The 16271-nt window shown below is 41.4% G+C and overlaps 1 protein-coding gene across 3 annotated transcripts in view; it reads left to right on the forward strand.

Annotated features, from left to right (window-relative positions):
* myo1ea (myosin IEa) overlaps nucleotides 1-16271 on the forward strand; it is a 157806-nt gene that overhangs the window by 26837 nt on the left and 114698 nt on the right. For 2 of the 3 annotated variants that reach the window (XM_043677435.1, XM_043677436.1), the window contains exon 2: nucleotides 14082-14225. The exons of the other annotated variant lie outside the window; for it this stretch is intronic. In XM_043677435.1, the coding sequence (XP_043533370.1) occupies nucleotides 14082-14225 (144 nt within the window). The remainder of the gene's footprint in view (nucleotides 1-14081; nucleotides 14226-16271) is intronic. 3 annotated transcript variants of the gene reach the window in all.

Below are 16271 nucleotides of genomic sequence, written 5' to 3' on the forward strand. Positions count from 1 at the left end.
ACCATAAGAAAGCAGATGTGGATGTAATAGTATAAAAGGCATGTTGACCATCATACTTCACAAAAATGACTCTTTTTTTGTGAGGTTGGGAACTTTTTCTATTGCCCTTACCGTCAAGCAGCCTGCCTCTTGTGCAAAGGGACAGTGACTTGCTGCATTCCAAAGATCAATTGAATCAGCCACCAGAAGACTTGGGACTGCGGTTTGATGACGACCCTGAATTATGGGAAAGCACAATGTTTCATTACATTAGCACTGCTATAATCGAGAATCTCTTTGAAGGGAGAGTTGGTATCTCCATGCTTTGTTACAGTGTGTACTGATATGCTGCTCTAGCCTGACTTATCAACTATGGTCTGGTTAAACAATTGTGGTTTTTAATCGGCTGGATCAATCAGTAACATTTCTGGAAAGAATTTTGTCAAGCTATCCCCAGATGAAGAAAGTATTTTTGTGAAATATCCCTAACCCACACTGGGACTTTACAATGAATGTACACTTTATTTGTAACTTATTGCCATTGCTTTACTTTGTTGCTGAATTAATATAATTCTATCTACTTATCCTTCTTCAGAACACTTTGTCTGAGTGCAGACTACTCTGAGTTCCAAGTTCAGTCAATTCTGACAGCGCTGTGCAATATTAGTGTCCCTCCTTAAACACTGCATTCTAATGTCTCAAAAAAGGCTGTGGTAAAACAATGGCTTCACTGTGCTTCACTCTTGCAAGGCCTCCAATGTCACGTTTAAAATTTTATTTTTCTCCTTTTGAGATACAGGTGCAAATGCCTCAATTTTCCTCAGCTAGACCCATCCAAGTGGATTTTATTCCATGCCATCTACTGCAAGCCTTGGTGCTTTGTGGTCAGGGTCAAATTAAGCACGTCACATGCACTCTGCATCCCACAATGCCGTAAACCTCCCACCAAAGTCAACTCTTGCACCTTGAGCAGGAGTTACTGGATGATGGCTGTTAACAAAACCTGAGGCATCAGTACTGATTGTGACACTTGTACTATGTGTATATAGTGGCATGTTAATAATGTCATTGGGCTAGTAATCCAGACTTAGATTCTTGAGACCCAGTTCAAATCTCATCATGAAGACTGGTGGGAATTTAAATTTAATTAACAAAGCTGGAATTGAAATAAGGTTACATTTTTTTCCATTTGGTTCAGCGTGGGGGCAAGTATGTTAAGTGACAATCAATTTGCGTTTCCCACTATTGAGAAAACACATTGTTACAAAACAATCAGGCTGTTAAGAGCTGGATGGTGACATTCATTGAATTCATCAACGATTCGCTGGCTTCCAATTGACATCACTGGTCATTAGAAGCTAGCATCTGGATTAGTGGTGCTGGAAGAGCACAGCAGTTCAGGCAGCATCCGAGGAGCAGTAAAATCGATGTTTCGGGCCCGAAACATCAATTTTACTGCTCCTCGGATGCTGCCTGAACTGCTGTGCTCTTCCAGCACCTCTAATCCAGAATCTGGTTTCCAGCATCTGCAGTCATTGTTTTTACCTATTAGAAGCTAGCAACCAATTAGAGGTGAGTAGTGTTATGATACAGGTAAACCCTCCTGTTTAATTAAAGCCAGCAACCTAGAAAAGATTTATCCCATGCAGTAATTTGTGAAATCCGAGAGGCCAAGAACTATTTAAAGTAAAAATTAACAAATTTATTTCTTGAAGTATAACCTAGAATAATTAACTAACAACTATTTACAACTCCTTCCTCCAACCGATCTTTTACTTTCCCTTCTATAATACTAGTCTGATAAACGCCCAATTAAGATTTACTGAAAAATTCCAATTTCAAAACCAGCCAGCTATCGAATCCTCTCTTTGCAGATTTGCTGTCCAGGTCGGTGTCGATGTCTTTCTCTGTGCAAACTGCTTCTCTAGATAGGTACCTCTCAGATAGTTCTGACTAGCACCTACATCTGTTGGTCTTATGGCAGTTCTTTTCCAACTGTTCAATTTTCCCTGGTCTTGTACCCCAAAGCATCGGATTGTTTCATTGGTTTTTAATATTGTCAATATACTAAATTCAAACTTGATTGGAGGTTGGTATTTTGGGGTATAATTTAAACTGATTGGCCGAATTTGAATTTGTTTTTGTCTCCAGGCAACCAGCTACACTAACTGCTGGACCAAAAGGTTACATATCTTGTTCTGAATACTTGGTGATGTCAGGTAGTTCTGCTAGATTTTAACTTTCTGAAAGGTATGGTAGACCCACATCTTCATAACAGTAGTCTCTGGGTCCAAAATATCACTGGCAGAGTCTAGTCCTTGTGGAGGAGGTAGGGTTCAGAGGTGAACAAATAAGTTGCTCATATATGCTCTATGAGGAGAAAGTGAGGTCTGCAGATGCTGAAGATCAGAGACGGAAATGTGCTGCTGGAAAAGCGCAGCAGGCCAGGCAGCATCTAGGGAACAGGAGAACCGACGCTCCGGGCATTAGCCCCTCCTCAGGAATTCCTGAGGAGGGGCTAATGCCCGGAGCGTCGGTTCTCCTGTTCCCTAGATGCTGCCTGGCCTACTGCGCTTTTCCAGCAGCACATTTCCGTCTCATATATGCTCTACCCATGGGGTAGGTTTTGCTGAGAGAGATGATGTTAAGGTAATTGGATAAAGGTCTACAAATGGCTTTCAAAAGCCTAATCCTTGCCTACAGCCTCCACCCACCACCCCTTATTCCCTCCAGTTTCCCCCAGACTGGGCCAGTTGAAGATTTGAAAACTCAACAGGAACATCATCCTGATTCTACAATCAGGAAACGAGTGAACTTGCTCATTTGCTGGGAAGGCCAATGATCAGGGAATTACTGAGTTAAGGCCTTAAGTGGTCATCACTGAACCATATGGTTTTAACTGCTGATGGGTTGTGTCATGGACTCAATTAACTAGTGAGATGACAAGAAGGGGGTGAGTTCCTCCAGGGTCAGAACGCCTCATTATTTCACCTTTTTGCACACCTATTTCTCTACCTCTAGGGAGGGGAAAATTGTGCCCTTAGACTCCGTAATGGTGACCATGATTATCATGAATACCTATTTAGTTTACTAATGCTGTTTAAGGAAGGAAATCTGCCATCAAAACCTGATCTGGTCTACACGTTACTGCAGACTCATAGCAACGAAGTTGATTTGAAAAAGCCATTCAGTAGGACTAAGCTGTTACTAAAAGATCAGATTGGACTGCAATGATTCAGGAACAGCTCACCAGCAGCTTTTGAAAGCTGTCAGGGATGGGCAACAAGTGCTGACCTAACCAGCAACATCCACATCCCGCAAAAGAATTAAACAAACACTGCCCTGCCTGAGAACAGTTACTTCAGCCAAGATCTAGGACAACATTTGGGACAGTCCTAGTCCATATACAGTATTCAGCTAAATGTAGGATAAAATTAATTAATAATGTAATTAGAAGCTCTGCAAGTTTGGATTCCAACAGTTTGTAGATTAAACTGTTAAACAAATCTTAAGTGCTGCAATTTTCAGAATTCAATCACAGTTTTGGTAATGAGTTTAATCTGTTGTTTTATGTTCTCTTGTTCTGAGTCCGCAGTTTTTCACTGTGAAAATGAGTCATTTAGCACCGTTTACTTTGTGACTGCTGAGTCCAACCTATTTACTCAAGTGGGAATGTATGCTTTTCCAGTAGGGAAGTTTGGGATTGGCACACGCAGCTTTTGCTTTGATCACCATCTATTCCAATCTGATGAACACATCGTGTTTCAGAAGCAAATCAAAAGACAGCAGCAGTTTCTCATTCAGCTGAACCCACACACACCCTTTCCTAATCCCATTAGCAGTTCACTTTTGTAATGTTTTCGGTTAATTTCCATACATTAAGCACAGTTTTTTCTATTCTTTCGTGTGTGTATGTCACTAGCAAGGCCGGCATTTGTTATGCATCTCTAATTGTTCTTGAGCTGAACAGACTCTTGGCAATTAGGAGTTGACCACACCGCTGTGAGTCTGGGGTCTGGAGTCACATACTGGATGTTGGATAAGGTTGCCACCTTCTTAAAATATTCCTTTGGGGATGTGTGCTTTATTGGTCGAGCCATCATCTGGTACCCATCCCTAGTTACCCTTGAGAAGGAGACAGTGAACTGTCTTCTTGACCTGCTGAAGTCTATTTGGTGTAGGTGCAGGCCCAATGCTATTGGGAAGGAGTCCCAGGAGTTTGACCCAGGCATCACTGAACAAACAGCAATATATTTACAAGTCAGGATGTTGAATGGATTTGATAGTAACTTGTAGGTGGCGGTGGTGTTCCTGTGTATCTACTGTCCTTGTCCTTCTAGATGGCGGTGGTTGTGGGTTTGGATGATGCTGCTAAGGAGTCTTGGTGAACTTCTGCAGAGCATCTTGTAAATGGTACACACTGCTACTATTGAACATCAGTGATGGAGGGAGTGAATGTTTGTGAATGTGATGTCAGTAAAGCAGGCTGCTTTGTCTTCGATGGTGTCAAGCTTTTTGACTGTTGTTGGAGCTGTACTTATCTTAGGCAAGGAGGGAATATTCCATTACATTTCTGATTTTTTGCTTTGTAGATGGTAGATAGGCTTTCGGGAGTCAGGAGATGAGTTACCCGCCACAGTGTTTACATGGCAAGTCCAGTTCAGTTTCTGGTCAGTGTAACCATATTGATGGTTGGGATTCGGTGATGGTGACGCCGAATGCAAAGGAGTGATAGTTAAATGTTTTCTTGTTGGGGGATAATCATCGCCTGGCATTTGTGTGGCCTGACTATTACTTGCCACTTTTCAGCCCAAGCCTGGAGAATGCCCAAGTTTTGCTGCATTGGACATGGACTGCTTCTGTGTCTGAGGATTTGAGATGATTGACCTCCAATAACCACAACCATCTCTGTTTATGTTAGCTGTGACTCCAACCCAGCAGAGAGCTTTGCCCTTGATTTCTATTTACTTTAATTTTGCTGGGACTCCTTGATGCAAGACTTAGTCAGATAGATGTCAAGGGCTGTCATTCTCAGCTCAGCTCACTTCTAAAGTTCAGTTCTTTTGTCCCTGTTCAAACCAAGGCTTAATGAGGTCAGGAGATGAGTGGATGTGGTGGAACCCAAACTGAGTGTGAGTGAACACGTTGTTCCAGTATAAATGTTGCTTGTTAACACTGTGATTACCTCTTTCATCACTTTGCTGACGATGGAGAGTAGACTAGGTGTTAATAGACTGCGCTACTATTTGTGTACAGGTCGTACATGGTCAACTTTCCACATTGTTGGTAGATGCCAATGTTGTAACTATACTGGCACAGTTTGCCTGGGGCACGACAAATTCTGGAGCACCAGTCTTCAATGTTATTGCTGGAATGTTGACATCGCCTTTCAGTATTCAATGTCTTCAGACATTTCTTAGCATCACATGGAGTGAGTCAAATGGCAGAAATCTTGCCTCTATGATGCTGGGTCCTCCAGAGGAAATGGTGATGGGATCGTCCATTTGGCACTTCTGGCTGAAGATTGTTGCAAATGCTTCAGCCTTTTTTTTGTACTGATGTGCTGAGATCCCTCATAATTGAGGATGGGGATATTTGTGGACCTTCCACTGAGTTATTAAGTTGTACACCACTATTCACGACTGGATATGGCAAGACTACAGAATTTAGATCTGCAATGGTTGTGAAATTGCTCAGCCCTGTCTATCATTTGCCAAGACACTGTCACCATTTAAGGAGCTTTTAATTCTAGATTTATTCATTTATTTCAAATTTCACCTTCTGCCATGGTGGGATTCAAGCCCATCTCACAGCGCATTAGTCTGGGCCACTGAATTAATAATAATCCAGTACCGCTACACCACCACCTGCCCTTGGTTAAGAAATAACTGTTGGCCTTGGACAGCTACCAGGAGAAGTCCCTTGCTCTTTAACACAATGTAACAGGATTTTTTGCATCCCCAAAGAGGGCAAATGGCAACTTTGGCATTGTGCCTGAAGAGAAACAAGTGCTCTTAGAACCTCTACATTGTGGACAGAGGCCATTCAGCCCATCAAGTTGCACTGACCCTCCAAAGAGCATCCCAGCCACACCCAACTCCCCCCCCCCCACCCTCCCGCCATACTGTGTCTGTAACCTAGCAATTACCATGGCTAATCCACCTAATCTGCACATCTCTGCATACTACAGGGCAAGTTTAGCATGGCCAATCCACATAATGTGCATATTATTGGACTGTGGAAGGAAACTGGATCACCTGGTGGAAACCCATGCAAACCCTGGGAGAACTTGCACACTGCACACAGATAGTCACCCAAGGTGAATCTAACCCGGGTCCCTGGTGCTGTGCTAAGCAATGAACCTAGTGTTGCTGCAACAAACTGGCAAATGTGACAAGCTGGACATTGTACAGGGCATGGCTTTACATGAAAACATGTGCCCTCTATCTCTGTCACTGATGGGTTTTTTATAGGTTTCTCCGCTTTTCAGAAGACTTCCCCATCTTGGACAATACTTTTGTTGCATTAAGTTCAACATCTGCTGCAGGCTGAACTGTCACAAAGGGCTTTTTCCTTTCTTTTAATAGTAGCTAAAATCTGTGGGTTAGGCAAGAGGTTGTAAGATTAATGACTGAAATGTTCAACCTGTATATTGTCACGAGGCACCCCATCTAGGACACAATGCAATGTTATGTTCAATACTTAGTTCACTTCTTTTTGCTTCTGCTGTGAAAATTTGCCTTGCCACTGTGAGTGATGCCTCTGTCTTAGTCCCTTAACTTTATTTCAGTAATGATGATTATTACATTTTTACAACATATGCACATTTTTTACAAGGAAGGCCTGAAGGATATCTTTTAACAAAGTGAACTCTTATGTGATTGAACAAAGGTGCCAGATTTTAATTAAGTTTTATTCTGTGAAGTTTTAAATGTGCCTTCTTCAATTAATTGATTCAGGGGGGATAAGGTCAGTTCATTTAAAGAGACATTTTTTATTAGCTCTTCACGGGAGTATTGCTCATAACCTGCTTAGAATATTTGCAGTGCTTGTTGGAGGAATTTTTGTGCCCAGACATCTCTATTTTTTTGCATTGGTTAAAGGAGAAAATGCTAGCTCTGATTAAATCAAAACCATGACTATTTCCTTTGCCACAGCATTAGTTCTCTATTCTCCTTATATGGGAAAGGAATTTTCAAAAGCAGTTGACTGGCTGTGGATCTAAGGTTGTGCTTAAAATTCCTTGGGCTTTGCAAATTTATGGATTGAGAAAAGGGGGTGGGGGTGTTCCAGACAATAGCATTTGTCAGTAAACTGATGCATAAATTTTCAAAATAAGGGATATCTTGATTAAATACTGTAGGACTATTTAAACATATACTTTTGTATTTCTCAGGCCTGCATCATTGTTAAAAATAAAAATAAATAACTGTAATCAAATTTCATATGTTATTATAAGAAACCCATTATAATCGAATTCCTCGCTTTATGATTGTTGCCACATGTTTTTTGGCCTAGGTTTTTTGTAAAGACCTTGGCTGCCTTTGCTTTGAGCTGTTGCTGCTGTTCCGTCTTCAAAGACTTGTGATGGTTCTGGTCTGCTAATACAGTTCATTTGGTTAAGCTGGTGAAGTACAAGGCTTTGACAGCATGCTACTGAATAAGATAATTTCCTACACTTGTTCAGTTGGAAAGGACACAATGTGGAAATTTAGGCACTGACAGCAGCAAGTCCTACTACGCATGAAGAAGCCATTGCAGTTACCGTATATACTCGAGTAACAGTCAAATTTTTTGGCTACTTTTTAAGGTTAAAATTATGGGGTCGACTATCACATGGATATTACTTTTGAGTGGTTGAAATTCATTCCTGTCAAAATTCATACTATATCATTAGCAGAAGCCCAATTGATCTCTAGAGTCATAGAAATGTACAGCATGGAAACAGACCCTTCGGTCCAACCCATCCATGCCGACCAGATATCCCAACCCAATCTAGTCACACCTGTCAGCACCCGGCCCATATCCCTCCAAACCCATCCTATTCATATACCCATCCAAATGCTTCTTAAATGTTGCAATTGTACCAACCTCCATCACTTCCTCTGGCAGCTCATTCCATACCCGTACCACCCTCTGTGTGAAAAAGTTGCCCCTTAGGTCTCTTTTTTTCACAACATCTTTCCAATAGGAAAGAGACCAGAATTGCACGCAATATTCCAACAGTGGCCTAACCAATGTCCCGTACAGCCACAACATGACCTCCCAACTCCTGTACTCAATACTCTGACCAATAAAAGAAAGCATACCAAACGCCTTCTTTACTATCCTATCTACCTGCGACTCCACTTTCAAGGAGCTATGAACCTGCACTCCAAGGTCTCTTTGTTCAGCAACACTCCCTCAGACTTTACCATTAAGTGTATAAGTCCTGCTAAGATTTACTTTCCCAAAATGCTGCACCTCGCATTTAAAATGAAGAAAATAAAAAAACAAATTATGGTAATTCTGAAAACCAAGACTGGAGCACAACAGCCAATGGACTGGAAGACTGGGAGGGGAGCCAAACAACTGGAAAGCTGGAGCAGGACATGACGGCTGGCATACTGACTCGTAAACGTTGATCTGTGAAGAACTAGAGTCAACTTTAACAGGAGATATGTGGAAAATCCCAGATTATTTGGCCAAAAATAGGGAGTTAACTTTTCACAAGATCGACTATTATTTGAGTATCTATGATATTCTATTGAGTAGATGTATCTAAAGTAATATTACTTGCATTTAGAGAACATTTTATTACAATGCAACATCTCAAAGTGCCTTACATGATGAATTATTTCAAGTGCAGTGACCATTGTAAGAAATTCTTTGACTTGCACACCAGTTTGATTATATTTGAATGGATAGATGAAAAGAGTCCCCTCCCCACCCAACTTCCTGAGGAATTCATTTAGTGCAGGCAGCTCTCTGAGGGGAGGAAAGATGTTCATTGAGTGCATTCATGCAACTTTGTAGACACTAACCTGAGAAAATAAGAGCTATTGTCGATAGCCCTGTGAAATAATCAGGTGGACAAATAATTAAATTTTATAGAGGAAGCTGCATGAATGTCAATAGGAACCTGCAGGTGATTCCATTGAGGTTTTTGTTGGTTTTTGACTAGTTATGAAAAAACTAACTTGCATTTATATTGTGCCTTTTATGATCTTGGGATGCCCCAGGTTATTTTACAGTGAATGAAGTACACTGAAAAGAGTGAACAGCTGTAATGTAAGAAATGTGGCATTCAATTAGCACACAGCCAGGTCCTACAAACAACAGTATAATAATGAACAGATAATCTTTTGATAGTTGACAGAAACGTATTGTCCTGGACAGCAGAAGAGGTCCCCTGTTCTTCCATTAAATAGTGCCAGAGGCATTTCAGCTGAAAGCAAATCGGACCTTGATTTTATATCCCAATCAAAGTCAGAACCTCTCATTGTATAACATCCCTTCAGTACTGCACTGGAGTGTCAGACTGGATTTTAGTCTCAAGGCTCTGTCACAAAACTTCAATCCACATCCTTCTAAATCAAAGGTAAATAGCTACCACTAAATCAAGGCTGATAGACAAAGGAAACTTTATTGCTGGAACAGCACACCTCCTCGTGGGAGCACGAGGTAGCGCCGATACAGTCATCAATGTAGCGGAGGAAAAGATGGGGGGTGGGGCCAGTGTAGTTGATCTCCAGCGTCTGCAGACCTCACCTTCTCCTGATAGACAAAGGAGTTGAGGATTATTGGGTTAGCCAGGCCACAATCAGATCAGCCACAATCTTATCAAATGGTGAAGGAGGCTTGAAAAGCCAGGAGGCTTACACCTCCTAATTCTTGTTTGTCAAGATTTCGAATTCACTTCAGGCGTCCATTGCAAAACATCAGTTTTCCAAACAGTTACAATTTGCATTTATATAGCACCAATTATCTGGTAAAATATCCCAATATGTTTCACAATGGCAACATGAACAGAGGGCCGTAAGGGTTGAAGTACATAATTCTTTGAAGTTTGAGTCACAAATAGACAGGGTGTTTGAAAAGGCATTTCGCATGCTTGCCTTCATTGCTTAGACCTTTGAGTATAGGAGTTGGGAAGTAATGTTGAGGTTGTACAGGACATTGGTGAAGACTCTTCTGGAGTACTATGTCCAGTTCTGATCGCCCTGTTATAGGAAGGATATCATTAAGTTGGTGAGCATTCAGAAGAAACTTACCATCATTTTGCCAGATATGGAAGGTTTGAGTTATAAAGGAAGGCTGGATAGACTGGAACTTTATTCTCTGGAGCTGGGAGGTTGAGGGGTGACCTTATAAAGATTTATACAATCACGAAGAGTATAGATAGGGTTAATGGTTCGCTAGGATGGGGGCTTCTAGGACTAGGGAGCATAGTTTTAAAGTGGGAGGAGCAATTATTAAAGTGGGGGCAATTATTTTACACAGAGGGTGATTCGCATGAGGAATGAACTGCCAGAGGAAGTGGTGGACGCAAGCATAGTTATTACGTTTAAAAGACACATAAGTACATGAGTAGGAAAGGTTTGGAGAAATATGGGCCAGGAGCAGGCAAGTGGGACTAGTTTAGTTTGGGATTATGCTCGGCATGGACTGGATGGAATGAAGTGTCTGTTTCCCTGACTCATGAAACAATATTTGATGTTGAATGACATGAAGGGAGCTTCAAGCAGATGATCAAAAGTGTTAAGCAGAGTGTCTGTAAGGAGAAGTTCAGGAAGGCAGTTCTAGAGCTAGGGGGCAAGGCACCACCACCACATGATGAGGAGATTAAAATCAAGGATACAAGAGGCCAGAATTGGAAGAGTGCTGATCTTCAGGGGACTTTGGGTTGGAGGAGGTCATAGAGATGGGAGTGAGGCAATGGAGGGATTTCAAAACAGGATGAGAACAGTTGTAGGAATGTTGAAAAATATGCATGGGTATGTTTTCCATCAGATATTATTCACATATAAGCATTTAATGTGATTTTGTTGCATTAAATGCCACCTTATTCTCTAGCTATTGTGAAGCATGCATCTGGACATCAGGAATATTTTTGAATGTCAATATTCTTATCAGGTTACTGATTTTGATTATGAGCATTGAAACACTTTAAGGACAGTTATCGCATTAATGAAGCATTGCTCTGTTTATTTTGGATGGAATAAGACCTGTCTTAACATAGGGGACAAACAAAAAAGGTCACATTCTCATTCCTATGGACAAAAACAGGAATTTCTGGAAACACTCAGCAGGTCTGGCTGCACCAATGAAGAGAAAGCAGAATTCTGAAGAAGCAGCAGTTGCTGTTTTTTTTTCTGATTTCCAGCATCCACAATTCTTTGGAATTTTGTTTATAATTGTGAGGTGTATTTAAATCAACAACACTTAAAATATATTCAATGATGATCAGCCAAAAAAAGGCTCACTCACCTCATTCATTTTATAATTTGTTACCATTTCTTAACACAATATAAAGTGCAGCAACAGAACAACACCATCAATATTTCAGTAAAGCCAGATCTTTTGTGCATCATATGATTCTGAGTGAAAATATTTGAAGTTCAATTTACAATTCATGAATGGGAGCTAAGTTTTCAACAATTGTTAATATGATATTTTCTAACCTTTATACTGTCTGTGAGAAAAGGTACATTTTATATAAATAAATTTGAACACATGGTATGGTATGGTTTGGCATATTTATGGTAGTTTTCACCTTCTTGAATACCTTATCTTCCACTGTTTGCAGTGTACAAAACTTTTAACATGTCCTTGAACACACTGGAGAAGATTGTTTTGCTGTACAAAGCATGTTTTATTTTTTTAAACCATGTAAATGTCTAGAAACTTAGCAGCATGAAATGTTAGACTGTTTCCTTACAGGAAACAAAAGGCCAGGAACCATGATGTTTCAAAATAAAACTCAGTCCTGACCTGGCATTGGTTGATTAGTTATAACGGTGCTACAGTTGCTCTTGTGTGTCCCATGTAGAGAGCAAGGAATGCGATAGGGGTAGGGGTGCAGTGGAAATAAACCAGGGTTCGCACTCTTGACCGCTGAGAAATGGAAATATGTCTGAGTGAGTGTTAACAGGCTGGTTAATTAGTATGGTGATGTCTGACTCAAAATCTGTTAATCATGTCTTTCGCCAGGAGTCACTGAGTAGCATTGAAAGTTTAGAAGCCTGATTGACTTTCCTTCACCCTAAAAGGAACATTGAAACAAATTGTAAAAGCCCTACCACAGCATGCCTGCCGTTTGGCTTACATAGCACAAAGCTAGGATCAAACCACAGCCCTTCCTGGTCCACTCATGAGCTGATGCAATTGGGTTTGCGTATTATTATTGCATTTTGTTTAATCCAAATAAGGTCAGTGTATAGTTGCCTCTATTGCAGCTTAGACTTCAAAGCCTTTTAACTCTACTCAGGGCAAAACTCATTTTTTTATGAGCCAGTAGCCTGGACACCAATACATCTTTTGTTTGGACTTCTAGACTTGCATTACCGCAGGTCAATGGTTGGACTCTTCCACTGTTTGAATTAAATCTGATCAACTCAACTCAACTCTTGTACTAACTCTCTCCAAACCTGTGGGAGAGACTATGCTAACTTTCCATTTTATGCAGGTCCAATGCTAGCAAAATCATAGAAATGCAAATGTAAAATAACTTTTGTAAACAACTGTCATTTATCCTCAACATTGTGTTAAAAAGTGATCCCGTACTAGAATAACTTAAGATCCTCTGTTATACTTGCCATTGTGAAATGCGTACATGTGCTGGAACCTGCTGAATTGAACCAAAGGATAAAGACAGACTTGTTGCATTTATGTCCTGATTCTGGCAACAGAGCTTCAGGCCTTATAAAAATTCTTTGGTTGCTTTTAAGAGTTAATGCTAACACAAGAGGGGGACATTTTGTGCGAAAGGATTTCATGAGAACTGTCACTCAGGAGTTGGAATGAAACTGCATTTCAAGGGTTAGGGTTGGTGATTGGTCATTTGCAAGAACCTCCAACATCTTAAACCAGAGAATCTTAATAAGCCCAAAGCTTATGCCCGAAACATCGATTCTCCTGTTCCTTGGATGCTGCCTGACCTGCTGCGCTTTTCCAGCAACACATTTTCAGCTCTGATCTCCAGCATCTGCAGCCCTCACTTTCTCTCACTTTATATCTGGCCAGCTTTAAAAAATGAAGCTTGTTTTTGATGGTTCACATAGTGACACTCTTAATATTAATGTATCGAAAGCGTTCGGCATTTGACAACCAGAAGTGGGTGCTTTTTAGGGCTATTAAAATCTGGACATAAACAAAACATACACCCTTTCACCCTAGTGTCATGTAACCTTTGGAAGAGCAGCAAAGATCATTTGATCAATGGCTATCACAGAAGTCGTCTGTATATTTTGATAATGCTAGGAATGACTACACATCACTAAAATATACATAAAGATTCCAGTGATGTGAACAAAGATGTATCTTCCATTCCATTACAGTCCCCCAAAGATAACTGAAGGCTGTATATTCAACTGTATATTCATTGATATGATAGATGAAACTTTGTCTCCTTATGATATCCAGGTTCTATAGGAGACAAGTTTCTGCATTACCAGTCCAAGTTCTATCAGTGTTATGGAGTTCCCCACAAAAGTTATCTTCATTTCAGGGCTGTTTGTTTTTAGCCTAACTCTTCTGGTGATACTGGTCTAAACTCAAATATCAATGCCTATGTGGTATGTAAATGGTTTTACTTATTTAATGGAATTAGTGCCCATTGTGATGAGATTAATGGAATAGGGCACTTAATAGGGTGTGGTGCTGACTGGTGGGGACCTGCTGCCCTCTTGCCTCTGACCCATTAAGTCGGGGGAGCAAGGCTCATGCACAGACTCTGGTAAAAGCAAAATACTGTAGATGCTGGAGAAACTCAGCAGGTGTGGCAGCATCCCTGGAAAGAGGTAAAGAGTTAATGTTTCAAGACCAAAAGTGTCACAGTAACACTGAGTGCATCATTACTGCTGGAAAATTAAGAGTTAATTACATTTCTGCTCCTTTTGCAGGGGAGCAAAGGTCACTACAGGTATCACTGGCAGAGTCACAATGTCAAACAGAGTGGAGTGGACGATATGGTGCTTCTCACAAAAATCACAGAGGATGGCATTGTCGACAACCTGAAGAAACGATACATGGATGACTATATTTTTGTATCCTTTCAATACTAAATATAAAAACCAAGCAGACAGCAAAGATAAGAAGGGGAACCTAACAGTTTTGGGAAGTCTTGATTGCTTTGCATTCTTGTGCATTCCAGATTTAATTAAAAATGACCCTGGGTATCTCCCAAGTGATTGTTGGCCATTGATGACTATTTGTTAGCTCCAATTTTGCAGCACTCCCTTCCTGCCTGTGACTGGCCTCCAAATAAAATGGTTTATGATAATAATTGCATGAATCCAGTTCTTGCACAAATATTTGCCCTTAAATTTTTGCCTAGACTGAATATTTTGCTCAACAACTAAACCACAAGTTCAAAACTGTAGGCAGGTAAAAGAGTAAGGAGCTTCTTGCAGTTCACTGAACGACTTTGGTGTGATTGCCTTGAACCTATTGAATACTCACCTTCGTCCAAATAAAATGACTCTTGGATACAGGGCCGAGTGTCAACATGACAAAACTCTTGCCAAAATGTAATGCCATTCTTCAAAGCAACTCTGTTGTCAAATTGTTTTGGCTCCTGCAGAAATAAACTTTGATACAGAATTGCTCACTAGTTCACTTATCTAGTGGTTATGTTTTTAAAATGTTGCCTTGATCTTACCAGTTCAGGCCAGTCTTAAAATGTATCCACGTTTTGCTCCAGTGAACAAATTCCACTTGGCAACTTATTTGGTCTGAGAATGCTCTTTCTCCTTCCCGCCCCATTAACTTTAATGCAGCTCTAATCCTGATTAAAAGACATTATTTCCGATGTATGTATTGTAAAACGGGAGAAAGCAGTAATTATCTGGCTCATGTATCTATCTGCTGACTACTTAGGCTTTCGTTAATCTGCAAGGCTAGCCATAAGTATGCTGCATAGTGTCCAGCCTTAGGAGAAAGTGAGGACTGCAGATGCTGGAGATTAAAGTTGAAATGTGCGGTGCTGGAAAAGCACAGCAGGTCAAGCAGCATCCAAGGATGTGGCTGATTAAGGACTTATGTCCGAAACATTGATTTTCCTGCTCCTCAGATGCTGCCTGATCTGCTGTGCTTTTCCAGCACCACACTTTTCGACACAGAGTCTAACTTTCTCAGCGAGAACAGGAATGTTTCAAGTGGTTCAGTGTGGAGGTGCCGATGTTGGACTGGGATGGGCAAAGTTGGAAATCACACGACACCAGGTTAAAGGCCAACAGGTTTATTTGAAAATACAAGCTTTCAGAGTTCTGCTTCTTCGTTCAGGTAGCTCCGAAAGCATGTACTTTCAAATAAACCTGTTGGACTATAACCTGGTGTCATGTGATTTTTAACTTCAATGGCTGTAACACTGCCAAATTAGGAGGAGGATATCCACCAGCTTTCTCTATTCCTTCCGATTACCCAGCAACCTGTGCTGGATCTATGTAGATAGAATCAGGTTTCACTATGATACTCTTTGCGACAAATAGCTTAGTACTGTTGATTGTCCAGGCTGTGAGCACAGTTCCATGAGATATCTTTAGATACTCATTGTTTGAGGAATGGTACTCGACCTCTTCATAGCCAACTGCCGCCGCGATATTAACCGCCACCTGAACTCACCCACTCCAACCTCTCACCCTTGGAACGCGCAGCCCTCCACTCCTTCCGTTGCAACCCCAACCTCTCTATCAAACCAGCAGACAAGGGAGGCGCGGTAGTAGTTTGGCGCACCGACCGCCACCTGAACTCACCCACTCCAACCTCTCACCCTTGGAACGCGCAGCCCTCCACTCCTTCCGTTGCAACCCCAACCTCTCTATCAAACCAGCAGACAAGGGAGGCGCGGTAGTAGTTTGGCGCACCGACCTCTACACCGCTGAGGCCAAACGCCAGCTCGCAGATACCTCCTCCTACTGCCCCCTTGACCATGACCCCACCTCCCACCACCAAACCATCATCTCCCAGACCATCCATAACCTCATCACCTCGGGGGATCTCCCATCCACCGCCTCCAACCTCATAGTCCCATTACCCCGCACCACCTGCTTCTACCTCCTGCCCAAAATCCACAAACCTGACTGCCCCGGCCG

The sequence above is a fragment of the Chiloscyllium plagiosum genome, chromosome 36 (assembly GCF_004010195.1).
Source record: "Chiloscyllium plagiosum isolate BGI_BamShark_2017 chromosome 36, ASM401019v2, whole genome shotgun sequence".
In the NCBI taxonomy this organism is placed as follows: domain Eukaryota; kingdom Metazoa; phylum Chordata; class Chondrichthyes; order Orectolobiformes; family Hemiscylliidae; genus Chiloscyllium; species Chiloscyllium plagiosum.